The sequence below is a fragment of the Ambystoma mexicanum genome, chromosome 3q (assembly GCF_040938575.1).
Source record: "Ambystoma mexicanum isolate Mex_15411 chromosome 3q, UKY_AmexF1_1, whole genome shotgun sequence".
Lineage (NCBI taxonomy): Eukaryota > Metazoa > Chordata > Amphibia > Caudata > Ambystomatidae > Ambystoma > Ambystoma mexicanum.
This window is the reverse complement of record NC_090926.1, coordinates 146069294-146092411: the sequence shown is the minus strand read 5'-3', so window position 1 is coordinate 146092411 and position 23118 is coordinate 146069294. Positions and strand designations below refer to the sequence as shown.

Below are 23118 nucleotides of genomic sequence, written 5' to 3'. Positions count from 1 at the left end.
TCCGAACACTGCTGGCCATACCGCTTACCACCACTTAAAAATGTCGATTGTTGGTTGTCCTTATCTATGTATGTCCACTTATCTATTCTCCTCAGTGACCGTTTCATGTTCTCCCCTCCACAACCTGGTCAGAATGTCCCTCACCCCATTGTAAGACGCTCACTGCTTCCCGTCAAATCTGATCTGTTATCTATTATACTTTCTTTTGTGATCAAAAGAGCATTGTTCCTTTTGTAAATAAATTAAATAAAATACATACAAATAAATTTAATTTACAGTGACCATTATTAGTATAGAGAGGTTGTGGCAGCAGCTACATGCACAGAATTTACAGTGGCCATTTCTGGAAAACATTGAACATGGCATCCGCCTCATTCGTGTGATTTACAGTAACCATTACTGGCATAGGTAGGTTGTGGCAGCAGCTTCATGCTTGTAATGTACACGGACCGTAACTGGCATAGAGAGGTTGCAGCAGCCGCTTCATGCATGGGATTTGAAGTGCCCATGACTGACAAACAGAGATTGTGGCAGCATCTTCATGAAAGGCATTAACAGGGACCATTACTGGCATTAATAGGTTGCAGCAACAGCCTCTGCAAGGAATTCCCATTGGGACTCTCTAGCCCAAACTGCTAGGTCACATCCCTTCGTCACAAGACCACAGGCATCCCCAGGCTTGTTACAGTGACCCTTACTGGCATAGATAGGTTATGGCATCAGCTTCATGCCAGTGATTTACAGTGACGACTACTGGCATAGATCGATGGTGGCAGCAGCTTCATTCATGGTATTTAAAGTGACCATTAGTGGCATAGATGTGTTATGGCTGTAGCCTCATGAAAATGGTATTGAGTGCTCATACGTAGTGTACCGTTGGTAACGTGTCTTTTAACTGGATGTTTTCATGTCTTACCCTAGAAAAAACAATTGTAAATTGTATGGCCTTTTACTTCATTTTCTCATAAAGTGCGCTGGAAAATGAACCATTGCAGCACACTGTGATTTAAAAAAAAATGTCATGGGGTGAGGGGGAACCCCTACAAACCTCCTTAATAATGTTGGGCTTCTTCGCTATGCTCAGTCGCTCACACTAATTGGAGGAAAAGTGTAGGCCCCTGTGGAGGGTCAGAATAAGGATGCAGACACTTTATTGACATTTCTACTTGTTTGTTTATTGAATAATAAGAAAAAGGCCCAAATTTCTGAATCGCTATGTGGGTGTACCCTGCCTATATAAATAGCTAGAGTGCTCATTCGTCATCAGGAAGTCCTAAAACGAAAAAAAAGTAAGCTGTCCAAAAGCTAATCCTTCCACTTTTCTTAACAAAATAACTCCTGGAGAATGTCTCCCTCGTTCTGATTGTCTTTTCTCTCAGAGTTTCTTTTTTGATCCAAAGTTTTTATTAGTTGGTTAATTTCAAATAGTCTCTTGTCACCTTCTTTACAAGTTCCTGTAACTCTCATAGGTTTTTCTGGTTTTCTCTCCTTCTTAGAGATTGCTTTCAGGCTCCCTTTTAATGTTTTCTCTTATCCTTTGCTCCTCAGTTATGTGCCGGTTATGTTTGTTGAAAGCTATACTTTCTTAGCTGTGATGTGCTTTCATGGTAGTTATTGTTCCGCCTCGCCTGGGGCGATTTGTTTTGTATTTCTTTTCTGTTATGAATTCCACCTGTCTTATCTTCATAGAATTCTCCTTCTGAACTACAGTCTCAGCTTTATCGTGATACGCTCTCTCTCATTATTACAGTTCCATTTCATAGACTTTAATTTCATTGTCTCATCATTTTCACTGAGAACCTTTCCTCCAATTTCATAATGATTCCCTGGCGGCCTCCCGGTTCTCCCTTTCTCCCTGTTAACTTGAATGATGCGGAGAAACATCTCTGCGCTCTGTGTTCGCTCTGGTTCTCTTAGGTTGTTTGCTTTCTCAGCCTTCTCTTCTTCTCTGGTGTCCCACTCTCGGTATCCCCTCTCGGTGCAAGCAGGTACCACTGCATATCTGAACAGTTCTCCGACTTCACAGCATAGTGGTTTCAGTGTTGTTGTATAGTCACCCAACCCACCACAAAGTCAGTGTGATCATGCCACCATTGTCATCTCAGTTTCTTTTTGTTTCATTCAGACGCTGGGTGTTTACTGCTTTGCTCTCGCTCTCAGAGCAGTTCTGAAACTCGTGGGCTCCGAGATTCTCCTTAGCTTCGCCTCTCTCAGGTGTTACGCTGTCAGGGGGATTCCTCTGCCTGCGTACGCGTCTCTCAATGGCCTTGCGTAGGCATTTTTTCCTCCTTCTGTCTCCTTGTCTCAGTTAAATGGAGATTTTCGGTTAAAGGGACAGATCTTTTTTCTTGGTTGAAGCAGTATATTTCCGTCTGGTCTTCAGCCAAGTCTCTGGATTTTACACTGTTCTTTACCTGTGATACCATCATGGGGTATGTCTTGGAGAGTTCCTCACAGGAATGGGAACCCTTACCCCCAAAGGGGTAGTGTCTCCCAGTGAGGTTCCACTTGCACCGACCCCTAGGGAAGATCTTGCGAAGCAGGCTTACCCCCCTAGCCTCTTCCTGTGGGAGGAGGGACGAATTCCCTCGATTCATCACACCCCGCCCCCCCACTGAAAATATTCACCGGACATGACTTGCCGTCAATCATGAAATTTACTGGATATTATTAATTGTGAGCCAATTGTAAATGGTATGGCTTTTTACCCCATGTGACCCAAACCTTATGCTGCCAATAACATCATTTGAGCACATTAGTTTTTTTAAAATGGCTCAGGGAGAAGCTCCCCACATCCCGTTTCATTATTTTGGGCTCCCTAGCCACGCTTGGTCAGTCGCGCTAATTTGAGGAAATATTTATTTCCTTCCACTGAAAACATTTACCACCCTGTGAGGGCTCACTCATGGATCCTTTCGAGTCTTGGTGCCCTGTCAAGAGCTATCCGCCCACACCCTGGCACCAAAAGCTGCCTCTGCCACTGGTCCTCTCCTCGTATGATCACATTATACCCACACATAATACTTTGGTGTGTTGGAATGTATATTGTTGGTAATGTTGCACGTGCAATGGAGACAGTGTTCACTAGACAACACTTCACTAGATAATGACACTTTACTAGATATTTAGGCCCTTGAAGACACATCAGAGATTTGGTTGTTGTTTCGCCTTTTTTTTTATCGCAGGGTCCCTTACGATGTTACCAGTCCCGCCTGGTCTACATGTTAATAAGACTGGATCTGATGAAAGCAGTGAAGAGTCATGCAACCTAAACTGTGACTAGGGGCACCCTTTATTTTTCACCCCATTATGTCCCTATCCTTACTATCCCTTTATCACCTCGTTTCAGTGAATAGATCATGGAAGCCTGACCACGGTTCTGCTCTTTGCAAAGGAGAAGTAGTGTTTTCACTTTAACTATTCACCAGGTGTTTTTTCAGTGCTCTGGTGAATAAGTTGTCAGCCAAGAGTCACATCATACATTTTGGCTTAACCTTACTTTAAATTTATCTAGCATATCCGTACCACATTACATAACGCACCATATGTTATCTGTGACATGTGATGACGATTCCAGCGAACGCGAGAGAATGCACATGGAGATGCATGATCACTTTATGGCTCCACAACATTTATTTATTTATTGAATGTATGTAACGCCCAGAACCAAGGGTATCACAGCATTTGTACAGAGGAAACAAAGATACATCAAGCAGAAGCCAAGTGTATAGTGTCATTAGTCGTTTTTGTTGAATAACCTGGTTTTCACAAGTCTCTTGAAGGTAGGGTAGGAACGCTAGCTTCCTTGTTCATGTTTGATTCTCATAACACAATTAGAAAGTAACCAATCATGGCCTTGAAATGCACCATCTTGGTGCTGCTTCTCGTGAAACCCCTCGTAGCTCCTGGGTTTTCTGGTAGATATGATTGGCAAGGACCCCAGGCACACTGCAATGGTTGGAGAATAAGATTATTTCTGAGTTCGGTTGTTGAAATATTTTTCCAGAGGTTGATCAATTTTCCAATTGACCAGACTTGTGGCTCCCGAATTAAGGATGAAGGGCGTTCCTAGCCTTGTTCTACAGATTTCTTCAAATAATGAGTATGATATCAGCATGGGTTTGTGTGGCGGAACTGGTACCTATGGAAGTTTGAAGATTGTATGCAAATATGGGATAGTGAGTTTTGGCCAGAGAAAATTTCCTTGAAGAAGAAGTAATCCATTTTTTTACAACGGTTCTTGCGACAAATATATGTCAGGGGTGGGTTTAGGTGAATTACTAATATAGGGATATTAAGGGGGGAGGCTGCGGGAGGTCTCCCCCACATACATTTGTGGCAAAAGAGACCAGTAAATAAAAAACATTAGACGAAACCTTTCGATAAGATCACATAGAACCTGCAAATCTATGCACTACTAGTTTATGCCAGCCAATCACTGGAGGAGATCTAATACCATTTTGCAGTGATTTTTGATCCGGCTGATTGAGGAATTATTCTCCGGACGATGGTTTTGAAGCTAGGTGCTGGAATATAACAATCTGCGTCGACGTAACCTTACCTGTGCGGTTTCCCTTCTTGCCACTCCAATGAAAGCCATCCTTTGATAGTTCACAAACCTTTTGAGCCTGATGACATAGAGTATGCAGAGGCTTTCCTGAAAATGTAATACTCTTCTGAATTTTTCTATTCAATATTTCAAAGTATCTTCATTGGCGCAGATGTGTCTGAATCTAGTCGCTTGGCTGTAGATGATGCTACCCTACATGTGATGCGGGTGGCATTGCGATCTGGACAAATGCAGATGGCATTGTTGCATAGATTGGTTGATATTTTCGAATTCTCAAACGCAGCCTGGCACATCCAGGAAAGGGGACCCATGGATAATACATGGCTGTGCTGATGTAAAGTCTGTCCACACAGTCCATGTTGCATTTCCTGTATTTCATTTTATTTAAAAGAAATTCAACAGTAGATATCATCCTTACAACTGGTTTATTTTCTTAAATGGCAAGTAAAATAGATTCCATTTTGCCAATGAGGATATTATCATTGGGTTGTGCCAAGGAAATTCACTAAGCTGCACCCTGTACTTGTAGATCGTGTTTACTATTGCTGGCAAGGTAATAGCGCAAAATAAGAAGGTGTCTCAAGTTTGTAAAAACTTGGATGAAGACTTTATTTCATTTATTTCAGTTTACAAATTTCTTTACTATAGATCAGGCCCTAGTGGGCATCCAAGCGATTAACCAATAAGAGAGGCTCCAGTCACAGGCACACGTGGCATGCCTATATCAATATCATGTACATAGTCCAAAGCACAATGGAGCTCCTTTTGTAGGGAGGCGTAGCGCTATTGGAAGGCCATTAACATTACCCCCATGTTAATTGATTTGTATGGCAGAGAGGAGGGGCAGAGCGCAGCTTGCGTTTCCGCCGCCTTCCTCTTCACCATGGATTTTCATGCCGGCACAAATGCTGGAGATCCCTATGGGGTCCGCTGGCTTTTTGCACCAGCTTAAAGTAGGCGGACGCATAGGGACCCATTGTAAACGCTTCCTGCCATGCCCGCATAGTAAGCAGTGTTCAAAGTTAAACTCTGCCCGACAGCGTTTAATTGTAATTGTGAGAGACGCATGCCATGTCAGCAGGGCACGTGGCGATCACAATTAAAAGTCAACACTGCCTGGCATGCGAGCATGCCAGGCAGAGTTTACGCACTTTGCATGTTGGAGTGCTAAAGTGCAGGACACAAGGCTGCGTCCACATGTGTATTCCGTGTACGCCGCCTTTTGCCCTGCACTTTAGCACTCTGCCGTGCAAATGATGAAAATTTGGCGGCGGGGAGTAGCCTACATCAACGCGCAATGGCTCCCTGCCGCCAGTCGTTTATTAAGGAAGATGAGCTCCCATGTATCCTTATCATTAACTGGAGTATATGGCTGCTAAACTAAGCATTCGGGCTGAGATTGTCTACCCTAATTGAATTCAATAAAAAGGGGGATGGTGGCCAGGCACTATACCACTAGCAAAGAGGATACGTGAAATACAAAGAGGCTACCCTACCCCCTCCCTAGAATACCGATTTTCTTTTTTTTTAAAGAAAGAAAACAAAAAAAAGAAAAAATTAAAAATTTCTTCAATTCTTGTAAAAATTGATTTTCAATTAAAACAAGTAACAAAAAAATAAAAGAAATAAAAGAGGCCCCCACCAGACAGGGCTTGAGTAGTGGCTTGCCCAGAAAAAAGAGCCGGTTAGTTCTCCACATTGAGGCAGGTATGGTGGGGGATACCAGCATCTCAGAGGCAAGTAAGAAGGCCATATCTGCGAGAGGAGTACAGAGGCGTCCGTCTTAGATCCGAGGAGGATAGCTCAGGAGCAACGCACTCGCCTTGGAAGCAAGACGACGTGGAGCAACACAGGTTTGATCCCCGGGTCCAGCAAAGAAACCTATGGGTATTAAGTGCGTTATAAATAACAAATGATAAATTATACGTTGCCACACACAGAGCGTATGACTTGGAAATACGTCAAATTAAATCCGTGGCAAAGCACAAAAATTAAGCCAGCGGATATGTAAATAAGTCTACTGAAAGAAGCACAATCCCACCAGCAGTCGGGAGCGGTCCCTCTATAAACTCCTCAGATCACTGCACATAATTCACAAAAACTAAAATTAAAATGATTATTAAATAAGTCAGAGCTCATACATGAATAGGAGTAAATGTAAATATAGAACATACAACTATACAGCATAAATAAAGTGCATAATGTGAAGAAAATACTAATTTCCCAATAGGACTGCTAAGAGCTTGCTGCCAGATCACAAGCTGGGGAATGATCACCATCATCCCCAAATAGGTCTAAGTCAGTGTCGGTGGATTAAACCCACTCGAGAGAAGGGAATCCCTCGGGTAGGAAAAATCCTGGTCAACCGAACAAAGTCAGGATGGTTTAGAAATTAATTCAAAGATGGATTGAATCCTGAAAGTGGCAGAGAAGAAAAATCGTTGTTTCCAAATGTAGCAGTTCAAATATTTCATAAAACGAGAAACTGAAGAATCTTCACAAAAGTAATGATAATAAACCCATACTCTAAAAAATCTAACATGGGATGCTATATGTCAACTACTGAGGTGAAATGCGAAATAAAGCACAAATACATAAAAACAGTGTAGTGAGCATGGCGCCTTAGAACAGGTAGTTTCGATGGAAAACACATCTAGCTGAATTACAGATGATGTCCAACTTCATCAGGACGTAGCATTCCCGTATAAACTTTCTTGAAAATTCATCTGTGTCTTGGATTTACCTACACAAATGTTACAAATTACAGAGAGACACTAAAATGTATGTTCTCCAAACAGAAAATAATAACAGAAAGATAGAACATCAGAACAACCATATATGTAAACAGCACAATAGTTCATACATAATATCCGTACATAAAAACAAGTGATCTGAGGATCCCAAAGAAGGACCAATCCCCCAACATTGGGTTGGAACGTGCAAAGTGACTAGTAGGGGAGAAAATCTAATTAGAGAAAATCTAATTACCATAATCTCAGACCCTTTTGGGGTGGGCCCAGGAGCCTGGCAAAAGAGTCCAGGAAGTGGCGATCCGGCCACACCGAAACAAATCTCAAATAAATTAGATCTGTAATGGATAAAAATAAAAAAAGCCACAATGTGGTCATACAATTTCTCTGGTAAAAAAAGACTTCAGTGAGATGCAAGCAGCCAAAGAGGAAAACCAAAAGTAAAGAAATAAATAAATTCCATTCTAATTAATGTAGACATATAAAAATGTAAAGGAAAACCCAACAATGGGACCACCCATGTGTCAAAGATTAATTGAAAAATAAGAGATGGAAAAGCCGAAAAAGTGATACAATAGTAATGATAAAAAAGAAAATCCTGCTGCACCCGGGGAAAAGGGATAAGGGCAACATCTTAATTTGTAATTATGCTCACCATTGATCAAGTCCAGATCTATCAATCAAGTACCATCAATAGGTGATTCCTTTATCTGTGGTACGGCCTCAAGTTCATAGACAGTTCGGGATTTCAGTGGGTTCCCCAGAAGGGTGAACCTCCAAGTATCATTCAAGGATAGACAGAGTCTATGGAGCAATAGAAGGTACAAAAAGCTGATAAATCATCTGTTATGCCCCGAAATATAACGTACATAGAATACATCACTGCACTGTATGAGGTAAAGGCAGAAAGCATAATCTGAAAGTTCGTAAAAAACTGAACTTAGACAAGTCCATGCACAGCAGGATCTATATGTCTATTGTGTAACCTAAATAACTGTACTGAAAGGTTTCAACATATAAGCAAGTCTAATTCGTAAACATGAATACCTCCACCACAGATATTTAACCTAATCTAGAATAGAAAGGTGAAAAGAAGCCGAAACCGTGAGGGATTCCATCTGGCTACCTGCTGAAAGTTACTTACCTTAGAGGCAAACGCCGTCAACACCACACCAGGAAGTCGGCAAGCGAACTTCCTGTGTTGGCGTGTATCCGAGGTTAAATACGCCAATGGGCGTATCAAATCGGACGTCTAAAACGTCTCTATTGCATATGACCCCTTACACGGGAAGGCGCGTCCAATACAGAGCCACGCGCCGCGCGTGAAAACAAGCCGAGCGAACAAAACCTCGCCCCCAAAAACACACAGCAGGCCCATCGTCACCTACACCACGGCCCGAGCGCATCGAGCACACCAAGGGACAACCCCCACACACGCACCACGTGGAAAATCGCGCAGCGAGGCCAAAACAAAGGGCCGGGGCTGAATAGAGGGCCGATAGAAATAAATCACGTGACTGGCCACTTGGTTCAGTGTAGAACGCGTGTCAGATTATAACAAGATGTATGATGCATTAACAATCAAACTAGGCAGAGCCTAGAGGCAGAAGCAAGCAATCCAGAGAGAGGACTAAGGCCAGAAAAGCCAGAGTACATCAAAATGAGGGCATTTGTATAGTATGCCACAATAGAAAATGTGAAACCAATCTCAAGGATAACAACCGGAATAACACCAAAAAAGTCGAGACAACGAAGGGAAACATTATTATACACCCAAACCTATGGTACATCTCTACCGATGTCAAGATGGACGTAACACCTACCATGTTATCAATGAAGTTGTACAGGCTAGAGCCTGAAGGCACCAAGGATAGCCAAAGGCTAGAGGGCTAGAGTCCAAGAGCTGTCTCGACATTAAAGATCTATTGAAATAACGCATGCCATTCTTCATGGGCATTCAGGCCTAGTGTATGACTTTGTGTGTTAAATATCCACCACTGTTCCCTTCGGGACAATTTGGTGGCAATAGCATAATGGTCTGGTCCCGTGACTCTTTCAAGACACCACCAACGTAAGTTTTCACAGTCGTGTTGGTGTTCAACAAAGTGAGCAACTAAAGGAGAAGAAAAATTGCGAGTCCTAATTCTGGACTTATGCTCAGAGATTCTCAGTTTAATGGGTCTAGAGGTTTTGCCTATATATGACTTGTCACATGAACACATAATCACGTAAATCACGTTTTTAGAATTACACGTCGTGTGATCCCTCAGTTTCCAGACTCTATGGTTGATGGTAACAGTATTGGTCACTGTGGTAGATCTGCACTTGCAACAATTACCACAAGGATAGTTACCAGTAACCCTTTCCATGCCCCACATTTCAGTGATGGTTTTAGGTGCCTGGATGGTCTGCAGTCTATCTGCCTGGGATAGCAAACTCTTCAAATTCCTGCCCTTTTTGAATGCATACATAGGATGTTCCAAGTCGGACATGTCCATTTGAAGTAGATGCCAGTGCTTGGCAATTGCCTTCTTAATTTGGGCATGATGGGTGCTGTAGGTCATGGCACAGACCATACGCGACTGATTCTGGGTGGTATGAGTATTTTTAGTCAACAAGACTTTGCGATGCTGATATCTTGCCCTTTTACGGGACTGTCGCAATATGTGAGCTGGATAACCTCGCTGAGATAATCTGTTCTCTATGATGTTGGATTGAGACACAAAATCTTTCTTGTTCATACAGTTCCGCCTAGCTCTTAAAAATTGTCCATAGGGAATACTTTCCCTTAAAGATTGCGGATGAAAACTATCAAAGTGAAGAATAGTATTTCGATCCGTAGTTTTACGGAAAAGGTCCACAATGATAGCACCGTTCTGATGTTTAAGTGTCAGATCCAGGAATGAAATTGACATACTGTCCACAGACATAGTAAACTTGAGATGGTCATTCAATGAGTTAATCCAAGTCAGGAATTGTTCATGATCTCCCATAGATTTATCCCACACGATTATAATTTCGTCTATATATCTTTTATAAAAAAGAATAGATGGCAAAAAGGGATTGGAGATATCAAAAATCGAGACCTTCTCAAAAGCCCACATAAAAAGGGTCGCGTAATTGGGGGCAAATGCTGCACCCATCGCGGTACCTTTAACTTGTAGGTAGAAACTCTCTTTAAACCTAAAGTAGTTCTTAGTCAGGGCAATTTGGAGGAGATCCATAATGAATTTGCTTGGAACCAGCTGTGGATCATCTCTGAGATCCAAGAAGCACTTGATAATGGACAATGACTCTGACTGAGGGATATTCGAATATAATGATTCGACATCGAGAGTGATAAACAAGTTTTTGTCTGGATCGAATGGAAAGTTTTCCAAATGGACAATAGCATCAGTGGTATCAGCCAGGTAGGTCGGTGTACTAGCTGCCAAAGGTTTGAGGAAATAATCAATGTATTTTCCCAAAGGTTCTAGAATAGAACCGCAAAGAGACACTATCGGTCTGCCTGGAGGATTTAATATATTCTTGTGGATTTTTAACAAGATATAAAACAAAGGTACGCGTGTTCCTTTGTCAGTGAGAAATAAAAATTCTTTGGTACTAAGGATATCCGCATCTTTAGCCCGTGTGACCAGGGCTAAGATTTCACTTTGTATAGTCTCTGTCAGGTCCCCCTTGAGTTTGAAATAGAAGATCCCATTATCCAGTTGTCTTAGTACTTCTGAATCATAAAAGGATGTGTCACAAACGACCACTCCTCCACCTTTATCTGCCTGTTTGATAATAATAGAAGTGTCTCTTTTCAGTTCTTGCAAGCAGGACCATTCTTTTTTGGAAAAGTTATAACATCAATTTGAAATTGGATCACCCTGAGCTGAAAAGATGGAATGAAAGTCACGAAGGACAGCACGTTCAAAGGTGATCGTTTCACTAGAAACCATCTGTGATGTAGGCATGAAAGTCGATTTTGGCCTAAATGGAGTATTGTTGTTTTCTAAATCACTATTGTTTGTACCAAAATGGTCTCTCAGCCGAATTTTTCTGAAAAAACTACGAAGTTCTAATTCAAGGTCCATCTGGCTTGAATTACGCATAGGAATAAAGGAGAAACCTTTCTCAAGTACTGCAATTTCGTTAGTGGTAAGCATCTGTTTCGAGATGTTATAAACTGCCGATGTGTTGGTTAACGTTGGTAAGACCTCCTCCTTGTGTGAAACATGTTCTCTATAGGCGTAGGTTATGCATCGGCGGGAGGAAAAGGGAGGTTCGGGGGAGGGAAGGCCTGGTAAGGGCCTTGAGGTACAAACATGGGCATCTGCATATATTGTTGGTAGGGCCAATTTTGGCGTCCTCTTCTCCCTCTACGTGAGCCTCTATTCGATTGGCGACCTCTTGGGCCGCGTGTGTTTTGGTTGGGAAAAAAACGCTTCCATCTGAGGAACTATCTGAGAAGGTAACTCTTTTTCTATAATGCTGCGGACCCTAGTTAGGATAAGAAGGGTCATTCCACAGGCCTGGCCCCGCATAGTCGGGACTCAAATACAGGTAGGCAGTTTCCTTAGAAAAAGTAGAAATATCTTTCTTGAGTTTATCCATTTTGTTAGCAGTGGTAAGTTTAATAAACTCTTTAGTATGCTTGTCTATTAAGTCAAGCTTTTCTTTGATGTTAAGGATTGTCGTGTCAAGGGCAAATACAGTTTCAGCTTCATCGATTTCATTGCCGACGAGTATGCTTTTCTTTAGGGCCGTGTTGATAATTAATAGCATCCAGTCTCGGCTGCATTTGGTGCCTACCCCAGAGAAAGCTGTTTTATATTCTAAATCGTCGACAAATTAAATCCGTGGGCACGCCCATGGAGATTGGGATACGCAGAAGTTGGACAAAGATATGGAGATCATGTAGGTCCTACTGATGCAGGCACCACCCTTACACATTTGACAATCATTGCTAAAAGAGTATGGCCACTAAGGATGAAAGGCCCTACATACCCCCTGGGGAAAATTATTAACACATCCTCGAAAATAGAATTGGGGCGATGGGTCAACAAAACACTTTGAGATTGGTGTGCTGTGCTCGGGTGGATGCCTGGAATGCGTGAGTTTAGAGAGGGTGTTGTGTTGTGAGGTGAGAATGTCCATGTATCAGTGAGGGTTGCAACCCAGCCACCTGGTCCCTATTAAACGACTTGACATAACTACAATAAAGGAACTTGCAATGTATCTTACCTGAAGTGTCACAAAGTATGCTTCATAACACAGATGAAGTGGGTCATGACTATGGGGTCAGAGCTTTAGTCAATAGACCGCCACTGGGTAGCAGGTGGGTGAGTAAATGAAAGTTTTAAGAGCAATCTTCGGGTCAAAATCAAAATGTTTGATCACGGCCTACAGTGGATTTAGGGAAAGCATGAGGCAAGAGGCAACACAGCAGCTAATGTGGAAGAGTTTCAGACGTTAAAACTCACTCTGAGGACGGCAGGCAATTTTCAAACACACCTAGCTTCACCAGGGAGAAAGTAATGTGGTCATAGCCACCGGTGCAGATGCCGGCAAGCTGCTGCATGTTGAACAAAACCTATCGGAGCAAAGTGTTATTTTGGGACGCTGGTCACAGGACTGGTTGTATGTAATGCAATCTAGCCATAATGGACCACTGTGTTTGTCAGTTTTAGGCATTTAGCCCTTACTATTGCTCAGCAGATGGGATCGGAAGTGTGCTAATTGCTGTGTAGGTTGTTATCCAATTGGAATGCCTGGACTTCAGATCTTGGGATTAGAGCTGTGTTGAACCCTTCGTGTCCTAAGAGCTGGGATTTGTGAGGGGGGAAGTGGTTTGAAGAGCAAACTCCTTTTTAGGGTTCAGTGTATGGTGGTGCCCTCACATTCTATTTTGGAGGGCCTAAGCACTTGTGGAGCTGGATGAGATCTTGCTCGTCTCTGGCTTTGAGTCGCAGATGAGTATCGTCCGTGTACTGAAGGAGACGTCCGTAACTCTCGCCCGGCTCCGTGTGGATATTAATGAGCATGGGCCGCATGTAGTATCTGTTTTGGAGAGGAAACGGATGCTTATATTTTGCCCACTTAAGCTTGGTTAGGAATGAGGAAAACCAACAAACGCCGCTCCAATCAAAGCCAATGTACATTTCTGAGGCATTGAGGAGCGCAACTTGATCATCAATTTCAAACATAGAGGAGATCAAGGAGGATGAAATGCCATCATCATTACACGTAATAACCAATAGAAATGTCACGTGAAGCACGGTCAATGGGAAGGTGTTCTTTCAGTATATCAGATCAGTAATTGGAAGAAAGTGCTTTGCATCTCTCAGGGATGAGCGCGGGGTTCCCGGGAAGGGCAGATCCATACATTGATGTATCCGCTGTGCAGCAGGGGAGGAAAGGTCACACAGAGTGCTTACATCATGCATAGCTTCATTTGCATATGTTTAGTCTTGTGAATCCTCAGCAACACTGCCCTTGAGAAATCATGCATTTTGCTACTATTGACTCATAAAGTTTGGGCTTCAGTGTTTTACTTTTATAATGTTATTGAGGTTCTTTAAGTCTTCCATGGGATTGGTTCCCACAGAGTCACAAATGTTCATATGCACTAATTGCGTCATGCACTCTAACGGGATCTACGTGTTTCCCCCAAACTGTGGTTGGAAGCTCTGCATCTGGAAGCATCATTCCCAGTGTCCCCCTCTTTCTGGCAGACGGGCCCCCTGCCCCGCTGGAGGGGCCACGGGGTGTTCGGAGCGGGAGACGCCGGATCGGCTGAGGAACAGGCAGCTGCAGGAAGCAGCCGTCTAGAACTGGCTGGGGGTTTGCTGACATGGCCTCAAACAGTACAATGGGAGGACAGCAGGGGCCGGCAATGGCGTCAAATGGAGCCACTAAATTGGGGTCTGGGAGCCTGGATAGAGCAACAGCTCATCCAGTCCCTCAAGCGACACGCCAAAGCCACTCCGGGACCTCGGATTCTGCAGCGCCCCCTGCCTGCCGCTCTGAGCCCTGCCGCCGCACTCTCTGTCCTGTTTCTATCCCACCCTCCCTAGAGCACGAGAGGTGATGGGGCAGGTAGGGGCAGACCAGGTGATCATTTATTTACCACTCCGGGGGCACCCTAAGGCCGGTAGGGCCAGTAGCGAGGGCACGGCCTGCCCCTGAGTGGCGTAGGGCCGGGGCCGTGGGTCCAATAGGGATGGGACCAAAGGGGGTGGGGCCAGGAGGCGGAAGGGGTCGGCAAGATAAGGGTGCCTCCTGGGATCACCCCCCAGTATAGGGAATGGTAGGGAGGTCTGTGACAACCTAGGGGGGACCTCACCAAGGTACAGCCCCGAGAGGGGAGGAGTTAGCGGTCACACCGGGACCGCCCATCAAACTACATTGAATATGATTCGATATGCAACCTGTGATGACTATGCATTTGACCTTTTAGGGTCACGTTTATACTTTGCTGTGCTCATTATTTAGAAGTGTTAAATTAAACGCGGCCATATCTCACGGCGTCTGTGTTGTTTCTTCAGCGGTCTGTTATGCCTCCCTGCCCGCGCCCCCTAAAAGGCATGTTTACTTCTGGGGGCCACTCCTCTGCTCCTCCTGTGGCCCTTTTATTGCCCCCACCTCCCCCAACTGCCTGCCCTGTTCTTTCTTTTAAAGTGGGGTTTAACACCCAAATACTCATCTTCATCTGCAACCCTGTCCGCAGGCCGCCTCTTTTTCCACTCCTGCTGCTAGCCACCCCCTGCCTCGCGTCACTCAACACCCACGAACTGGGCCCCCAGTCCCTGTGCCACACACCTTGCCCACTGTCAGCCAGCACTTGTCTCCTCACCCAGCACTTGTCGCCTTACCTGGCTCCCTGCACTGATCCTGCCACACACCCTGCCACTTTCACCCAGCACCTGTCTTCTTACCTGGGTCACTGCACTGATCCTGCCACACACCCTGCCACTTTCACCCAGCACTTGTCTCCTTACCTGGGTCCCTGCACTGATCCTGCCACACATCCTGCCACTGTCAGCCAGCACTTGTCTCCTTACCTGGGTCCCTGCACTGATCCTGCCACACACCCTGCCACTTTCACCCAGCACCTGTCTTCTTACCTGGGTCACTGCACTGATCCTGCCACACACCCTGACACTGCCACCCAACACTTCTCTCCTTACCTGGGTCCCTGCACTGATCCTGCCACACACCTTGCCCACTGTCAGCCAGCACGTATCTCCTTACCTGGGTCCCTGCACTGATCCTGCCACACACGCTGCCACTGTCAGCCAGCACTTGTCTGCTTACCTGGGTCACTGCACTGATCCTGCCACACACCCTGCCACTATCAGCCAGCACTTGTCTCCTTACCTGGGTCCCTGCACTTATCCTGCCACACACCTTGCCCACTGTCAGCCAGCACCTGTCTCCTCACCCAGCACTTGTCTCCTTACCTGGGTCCCTGAACTGATCCTGCCACACACCCTGCCACTGTCAGCCAGCACTTGTCTCCTTACTTGGGTCCCTGCACTGATCCTGCCACACACCCTGCCACTTTCACCCAGCACTTGTCTCCTTACCTGGGTCCCTGCACTGATCCTGCCACACACCTTGCCCACTGTCAACCAGCACTTGTCTCCTCACCCAGCACTTGTCGCCTTACCTGGCTCCCTGCACTGATCCTGCTACACACCCTGCCACTGTCAGCCTGCACCTGTCTCCTTACCTGGGTCCCTGCACTGATCCTGCCACACACCCTGCCACTTTCACCCTGCACCTGTCTTCTTACCTGGGTCACTGCACTGATCCTGCCACACATCCTGCCACTGTCACCCAACACGTGTCTCCTTACCTGGGTCCCTGCACTGATCCTGCCACACACCCTGACACTGTCAGCCAGCACGTGTCTCCTTACCTGGGTCCCTGCACTGATCCTGCCACAAACGCTGCCACTGTCAGCCAGCACTTGTCTGCTTACCTGGGTCACTGCACTGATCCTGCCACACACCCTGCCACTGTCAGCCAGCACTTGTCTCCTTACCTGGGTCACTGCACTGATCCTGCCACACACCCTGCCACTGTCAGCCAGCACTTGTCTCCTTACCTGGGACCCTGCACTTATCCTGCCACACACCTTGCCCACTGTCAGCCAGCACCTGTCTCCTCACCCAGCACTTGTCTCCTTACCTGGGTCCCTGCACTGATCCTGCCACACACCCTGCCACTGTCAGCCAGCACCTGTCTCCTTACCTGGGTCCCTGCACTGATCCTGCCACACACCCTGCCACTGTCAGCCAGCACTTGTCTCCTTACTTGGGTCCTTGCACTGATCCTGCCACTGTCAGTCAGCACTTATCTCCTTACTTGGGTCCCTGCACTGATCCTGCCACACATCCTGTCACTGTCAGCCAGCACTTGTCTCCTTACCTGGGTCCCTGCACTGATCCTGCCACACACCCTGCCACTGTCAGCCAGCACTTGTCTCCTTACTTGGGTCCTTGCACTGATCCTGCCACACATCCTGCCACTGTCAGCCAGCACTTATCTCCTTACCTGGGTCCCTGCACTGATCCTGCCACACACTCTGCCACTGTCACCCAGCACTTGTCTCCTTGCCTGGGTCCCTGCACTGATCCTGCCACACACCTTGCCCACTGTCAACCAGCACTTGTCTCCTCACCCAGCACTTGTCTCCCTACCTGGGTCCCTGCACTGATCCTGCCACACACCCTGCCACTGTCAGCCAGCACTTGTCTCCTTACCTGGGTCCCTGCACTGATCCTGGCACACACCCTGCCACTGTTAGCCAGCACTTGTCTCCTTACTGGAGTCCCTGCACTGATCCTGCCACACACCCTGCCACTGTCACCCAGCACTTATCTCCTTACCTGGGTCCCTGCACTGATCCTGCCACACACCCTGCCACTGTCAGCCAGCACTTGTCTCCTTACCTGGGTCCCTGCACTGATCCTGCCACACACCCTGCCACTGTTAGCCAGCACTTGTCTCCTTACTGGAGTCCCTGCACTGATCCTGCCACACACCCTGCCACTGTCAGCCAGCACTTGTCTCCTTACCTGGGTCCCTGCACTGATCCTGCCACACACCCTGCCACTGTTAGCCAGCACTTGTCTCCTTACTGGAGTCCCTGCACTGATCCTGCCACACACCCTGCCACTGTCACCCAGCACTTGTCTCCCTATCTGGGTCCCTGCACTGATCCTGCCACACACCCTGCCACTGTCACCCAGCACTTGTCTCCCTATCTGGGTCCCTGCACTGATCCTGCCACACACCCTGCCACTGTCACCCAGCACTTGTCTCCTTACCTGGGTCCCTGCACTGATCCTGCCACACACCCTGCCACTGTTAGCCAGCACTTGTCTCCTTACTGGAGTCCCTGCACTGATCCTGCCACACACCCTGCCACTGTCAGCCAGCACTTGTCTCCTTACCTGGGTCCCTGCACTGATCCTGCCACACACCCTGCCACTGTTAGCCAGCACTTGTCTCCTTACTGGAGTCCCTGCACTGATCCTGCCACACACCCTGCCACTGTCAGCCAGCACTTGTCTCCTTACCTGGGTCCCTGCACTGATCCTGCCACACACCCTGCCACTGTTAGCCAGCACTTGTCTCCTTACCTGGGTCCCTGCACTGATCCTGCCACACACCCTGCCACTGTCAGCCAGCACTTGTCTCCTTACTGGAGTCCCTGCACTGATCCTGCCACACACCCTGCCACTGTCACCCAGCACTTGTCTCCCTACCTGGGTCCCCGCACTGATCCTGCCACACACCCTGCCACTGTCAGCCAGCACTTGTCTCCTTACCTGGGTCCCTGCACTGATCCTGCCACACACCCTGCCACTGTCAGCCAGCACTTGTCTCCTTACCTGGGTCCATGCACTGATCCTACCACTCCACCCCTTTAAACACTACTGAAACTAAACAAAGGGATTCTGAGCAGTGGGGCCAGTAAACCCTTGATTTGGTGCAGCCTGTTTGGAGAAACACAGGATCTTCTGCAAACAAGGATTTGATGGGGGAGGGGGTTTGGGGGTTGCATTGGCGCAGGCCGTAAGCCTCCTCTACACTGTGGTTTAACCATGTCCCGCCTGTCACTCCTCGCGTGTCTCTAATGGCGTAGTAGCGGTAACATCCCCTCTCTTTGGATGTTGCAGGTACATTTGATTTCATCCCAGTCAATATTATCCTCAGAGTTTTTCTGTGAGGGTCTTTAGCCAATTTTGGGGAATAGGGTCGCGCTGATCAACACGGCAAAAAGTGAAATCCATGTGCGTTTCAGAATGACCACAAGAAATCAACATAATCGCTACAGCAAACCTTGCTATGTAAATGTGCCCTCACAAATATCCATTGCGGGGATCCAGAAAACCTGGCTGCCTTGTATGGCTTGGTGGCTCCTCCAGCCCCACTCTTCTGGCTGGCAGGCCAACTTCAAGCAAAGTCCCGCCTACCCCCCGTCTCAGGGGGTGCAAGATTTGAGAGCAGTAAGGGGCCTGAAGGATTCTGGGGGATCAGTCTGGCTCCGGTGATCCAGCAGCCTGCTTCTCCTTTGGTAGATTTGCACATGGTAGATCGCGCTGCTGGCCCGCTGTTCTTGGCACCCACGCGTTGGTCCTTAGTTCATTTGAACACTTTGTGTGGCTCTTTCTGAGCCACTTCTGCCCCAAACAGAGGAGAAGGTGGCACTGCTGTACCCTAGAACCTCCCAGCCAGAGAAGGAATGAATTACAATCCTGCTGGGCTCTGCTTTGATGGCTTAACTTGCCTTCACCTGGGCCTGGCCTCAGACCTCTCTAGCCCCACGCACCAGGACACGCACCCTGCTACATAGTTCCCTTCACTCTGAAAATGCATGTACTTACCATTGCTCCGGTGGCCGCAGCTATTCCCCTGATAATTCACATTTTTGGGACGTATATTTGGTGGCTAAAATTAAAAGGGATGCAGATTTTGAAAAGTTCGGCTGCAGAAAAGCAACTGCCTTGCCACCGTCAATCATGCCTGCAAACCCCACTGCCACTGTTGCCAGCGTGGTGTATTAACACAAATGTATGCATCGAGCTCTGCTTAACGACCTGTGTTCCCATGTGTGGCGAGATGCCCGGGTGCCTGGTTTAGGACCGGGTGGCACCATTCAATTATAACCACAATGCTCCCTTCAACGCGTGAATGCAAATGTGCACAATCAGAGAAATGCACAACCATATGTTCTCTATTTCAATTGCAACCTGTGTTTTTTAGATTGCCACTATCGGATTATTGTGTGATTGTTAATCTGCTTGTATTAGTGTGAAGTGTGCTCATGTGATTGTTAGTGGTTCTTGTTACATAATATCCAATCCAAAGGCTGAAAGGGAAACTAACGATTTTGTTTCTTTCTTTTTCTTGTTTAGAGTCTGTGGCAAACAGTCAAGAATGGGCGCTGAGCCGCTCCGTCCCGGAACTGAGAGTGGTAGGTGGACGCCATCTCTGGGGGTTTTCGGGGCGAGGCTGGGGGAGGTGGGCTGGCTGGGCTCTACCTGTTGAATAGGGTTTCTTTCCCTGAGGGTTGTCCCGGAACTGAGAGTGGTAGGTGGACGCCATCTCTGGGGTGGTGGGGGATCTTCCTGTTGAAGAGGGTTTCTGGCCCTGAGGGTTAGCTCTTAATGCCGGGAGGCTTGCATGATGAGCTCAGTCTTAGTTCGTTCTTATGGCAGATGCTTTGCTGAACAGTGATCATGTCTGGCCGCTACTTCCGGTGTCTTTGCCTTCTGGTTCTTGTAGACTAGCATTCAAGACAGAGAAAATAAAGCTAGAATTAACACATTCTAAATGATTTACATATATGTTGGTGTGTTATGATTTGTATATTGTTCAAGTTATCTCCGTAAGATAAGAGAAACAGCAGATGTTTCCACCAACCAGAGCTGGGAAGTAATGTGATCAAGCACCTAGGCTGAAGAATGGTCCCAGCTCTCGACTTCACCATGTATCTAAAGCGTGTGATCTTGGGCTAATGCTTTTACCTAACTGTGCCTTTACTACCAAGGTCCATAGAAGTTATTCACGTCACATTGTAGGCTATTTAAAGAAAGCTTCACATAAAGGAATAGTAATAATCCTAATAGTGAGAATTCATACATTTTATTTGTCTCTTTGATTGCTAATGGCACTTCTTCTAATGTAACTTCCCATGATACCCTCAAGTATCAAACTGAGGCCACTCCCTGTGACCACATTTTCTGTGATGTCACTCACAGCAAAGTGAGTATCCATACACATATGGGGGCCAAGGATGTCTAGTCTGCCAGGGCCTGCCAAATCCTGGCACGGCCCGTGCGATCACTTGCCTTGAGTGGTCAGTCAGTCTCAAGCCTTGTGAGGCAGGGCCCGTCACTGTACATTACTGTGACAACAACCTTGCCGCTGCACGTCATCAATCATGCGCTGTGGGAAGCAGCAGAAGGCGACCAGGAAGGGTGACGGAGCGTGTGCCAGCTCACGCTGTGGCAATGCCCTGGATGTGATAAGGATTAATAAGTGCCATTATGTTATGCTTGATTACATTATTTTCATAGGAACCGCAGTATGATAAGCTTGAAGATAATGTAGTCTAGAAATCACTCACCAATCAGGACGCTTGCACACAGCTGGGCGGCAGCGAGGGCGCAATAGAGCGCTTTGCACTGAGCATATACAATGCATCCCCAAGCCCTCCTCCCTCAATAGCCACACACATGACATGCACAGCTTCCTGTGAACCGGATATGTTATACAGAATCACATTTGCAGTACAGAAAAACGTGTGGGGCACCGCCCCTGTCTCCAAAATGAGCAAGCCCCCCAGCTAAATGTCACCTTGATAGAGTGACCAGTTTGTGACGAAGATGGGGAGCTTGTTGAAAACTCCCTTTGTATTCCAGACTATTCGGCATGACCCTACTTTTGACCCAGCACAGGAGGAATACCGAAGTTAAATTGCCATATCCTTCTGAGTAAAACCAAAAGGTCATGGCTGGAAGGCTTTAAATTGATCATAGCCACTGTCATTGTTTTAGACAACCCTCCTTACCATCGTATTTAGCTAGTCTGCACCCTCACTGATAATAATGGACGGCAGGTCACATAAATAATTTGCTCCACAGAGGGCCGGATCCATGTCAGATTTTATTGATACCCTTCATTCATATTAATGAAATAAATTTGCATACAATGATTCTAAATGTATGCAAATTATTCCCCATGCATATTAATGAGAGATATCCTGAAAACCAGTCTGGTTTCCGGCTCTCGAAGATTGGAGTTGGACAACTCTGCGGGAGTCTATCACTGTGGTCCTTGTTCAACCTGAGTCTGGCCTTCCATTTCACAGCACGCGCTACCACCACACCGAACTATCCTGGAAATGAACGTGGGTTCCGTGAGAGATATAAGCCTTAGCCCTCAACCGCCTTGGCAGTCTACATCATATGCATAAAAGTATTTCCTAATTTCCTCTATCAAGCATTTAAGCCAATGCGAATTGTCTTCACAAGAATTTATTTTTTGAAGATTTTGGTTGGTATGCTAAAGGAAGTCCTAAAAATGTGCCGGACCTTGGTAGCTTGAAAGAGGAATCCCCCCTTCTGTGGTGCCCCACCGCTAGTTCTGCCCTGTAACCCCCAATGTGGCCAGATGATGGAAGAGGGCGTAAAGGGATGCACCTAATCCAAGCACCCCATCAAGTATACACGCATCAGAGAACCCTCCTTTTGGGACGGATCCCTTCCGTAGTTTCCCCCTCGAAGGGACATGGAAGAGTGGCGACTGTTTGCACGATGGTCCAAAACAGACCCTACTGAGGTAACAGTGCTTACACCAAATGCCAAGGAAAAGGAAGAGGGTTTGAAGAATAGGTGAGTGGGATACTCGATGGAATGATTATTAAGCAGAAGGGAGAGATGTCTGTATACAGCAGGGTTGTCCAACTCGAGGCCATGACTGATTTTCAGGATACCTCTCAATATTCATGAGATAAATTTGCATACAATGACTCTAAATGTATGATATGGCATTTATAACGCGCCTGTACACAAGTTTTTCTAGATGCACATTTTTGGGTGTCCAGTCGGTTTATTACAAACAAAACAGAGCGGACAATAACACAGAAAAGATTAAATACATCCATAAAGGGTAGTGCGGTAAGGGGTTAAATGGGGTGGATGGCTTTAAAAGGGTGGGAAAAAAGGGGTTTGGGGGCCCATATTAAAAAAACAAAAAAATAATTGTTTTTCCATGTTTTGTCCGTGATGAAATTTACCACTTCGTAATCGTGGTCGGTAAGATCACATATAAACATTTTTGTTCATGAATATTAATAAGCGATATCCTGAAAATCTGGCAGATTTCCAGTCCTCGAGGCCATGAGTTGGACAGCCCGGATATCGAGCGAAACGATGGCAGGTGTCCCTTGTTGAAGAGTGGGATGAACTACAAGTATAGGTTATAGGCCGGCATATCATAGATGGCCCACCTACTTATGCGACACAATTCTTTGCCCCAACTGCTACAAAGATTCCAATGGAGAGAAATTCCAGAATGCAGGAATCCGAGGCAGCAGCATAAACCAGCAGCTCCTGGCCCTCTACTATATATTGATAATTGAAGATTATGAACTCCAAACAACAATCCAGTGCCTAAGAAAACCAAATTAGCTACAGATATGGCAGAGATTCCAAGTCCACAAGATATCTACTCCCTACTTTCAAAAGTGGTGCCAGACTTAGGGAAAGTGGCTCAAGATGTGGTTGATGTAAA

The 23118-nt window shown here is 46.3% G+C and overlaps 1 protein-coding gene across 3 annotated transcripts in view; it reads left to right on the top strand.

Annotated features, from left to right (window-relative positions):
- The window catches only part of AGAP2 (ArfGAP with GTPase domain, ankyrin repeat and PH domain 2), a 1175901-nt gene that overhangs the window by 732896 nt on the left and 419887 nt on the right, over positions 1-23118 (top strand). For all 3 annotated transcript variants that reach the window (XM_069653347.1, XM_069653346.1, XM_069653345.1), the window contains exon 2: positions 19737-19795. In XM_069653347.1, coding sequence (XP_069509448.1) covers positions 19737-19795 — 59 coding nt within the window. The remainder of the gene's footprint in view (positions 1-19736; positions 19796-23118) is intronic.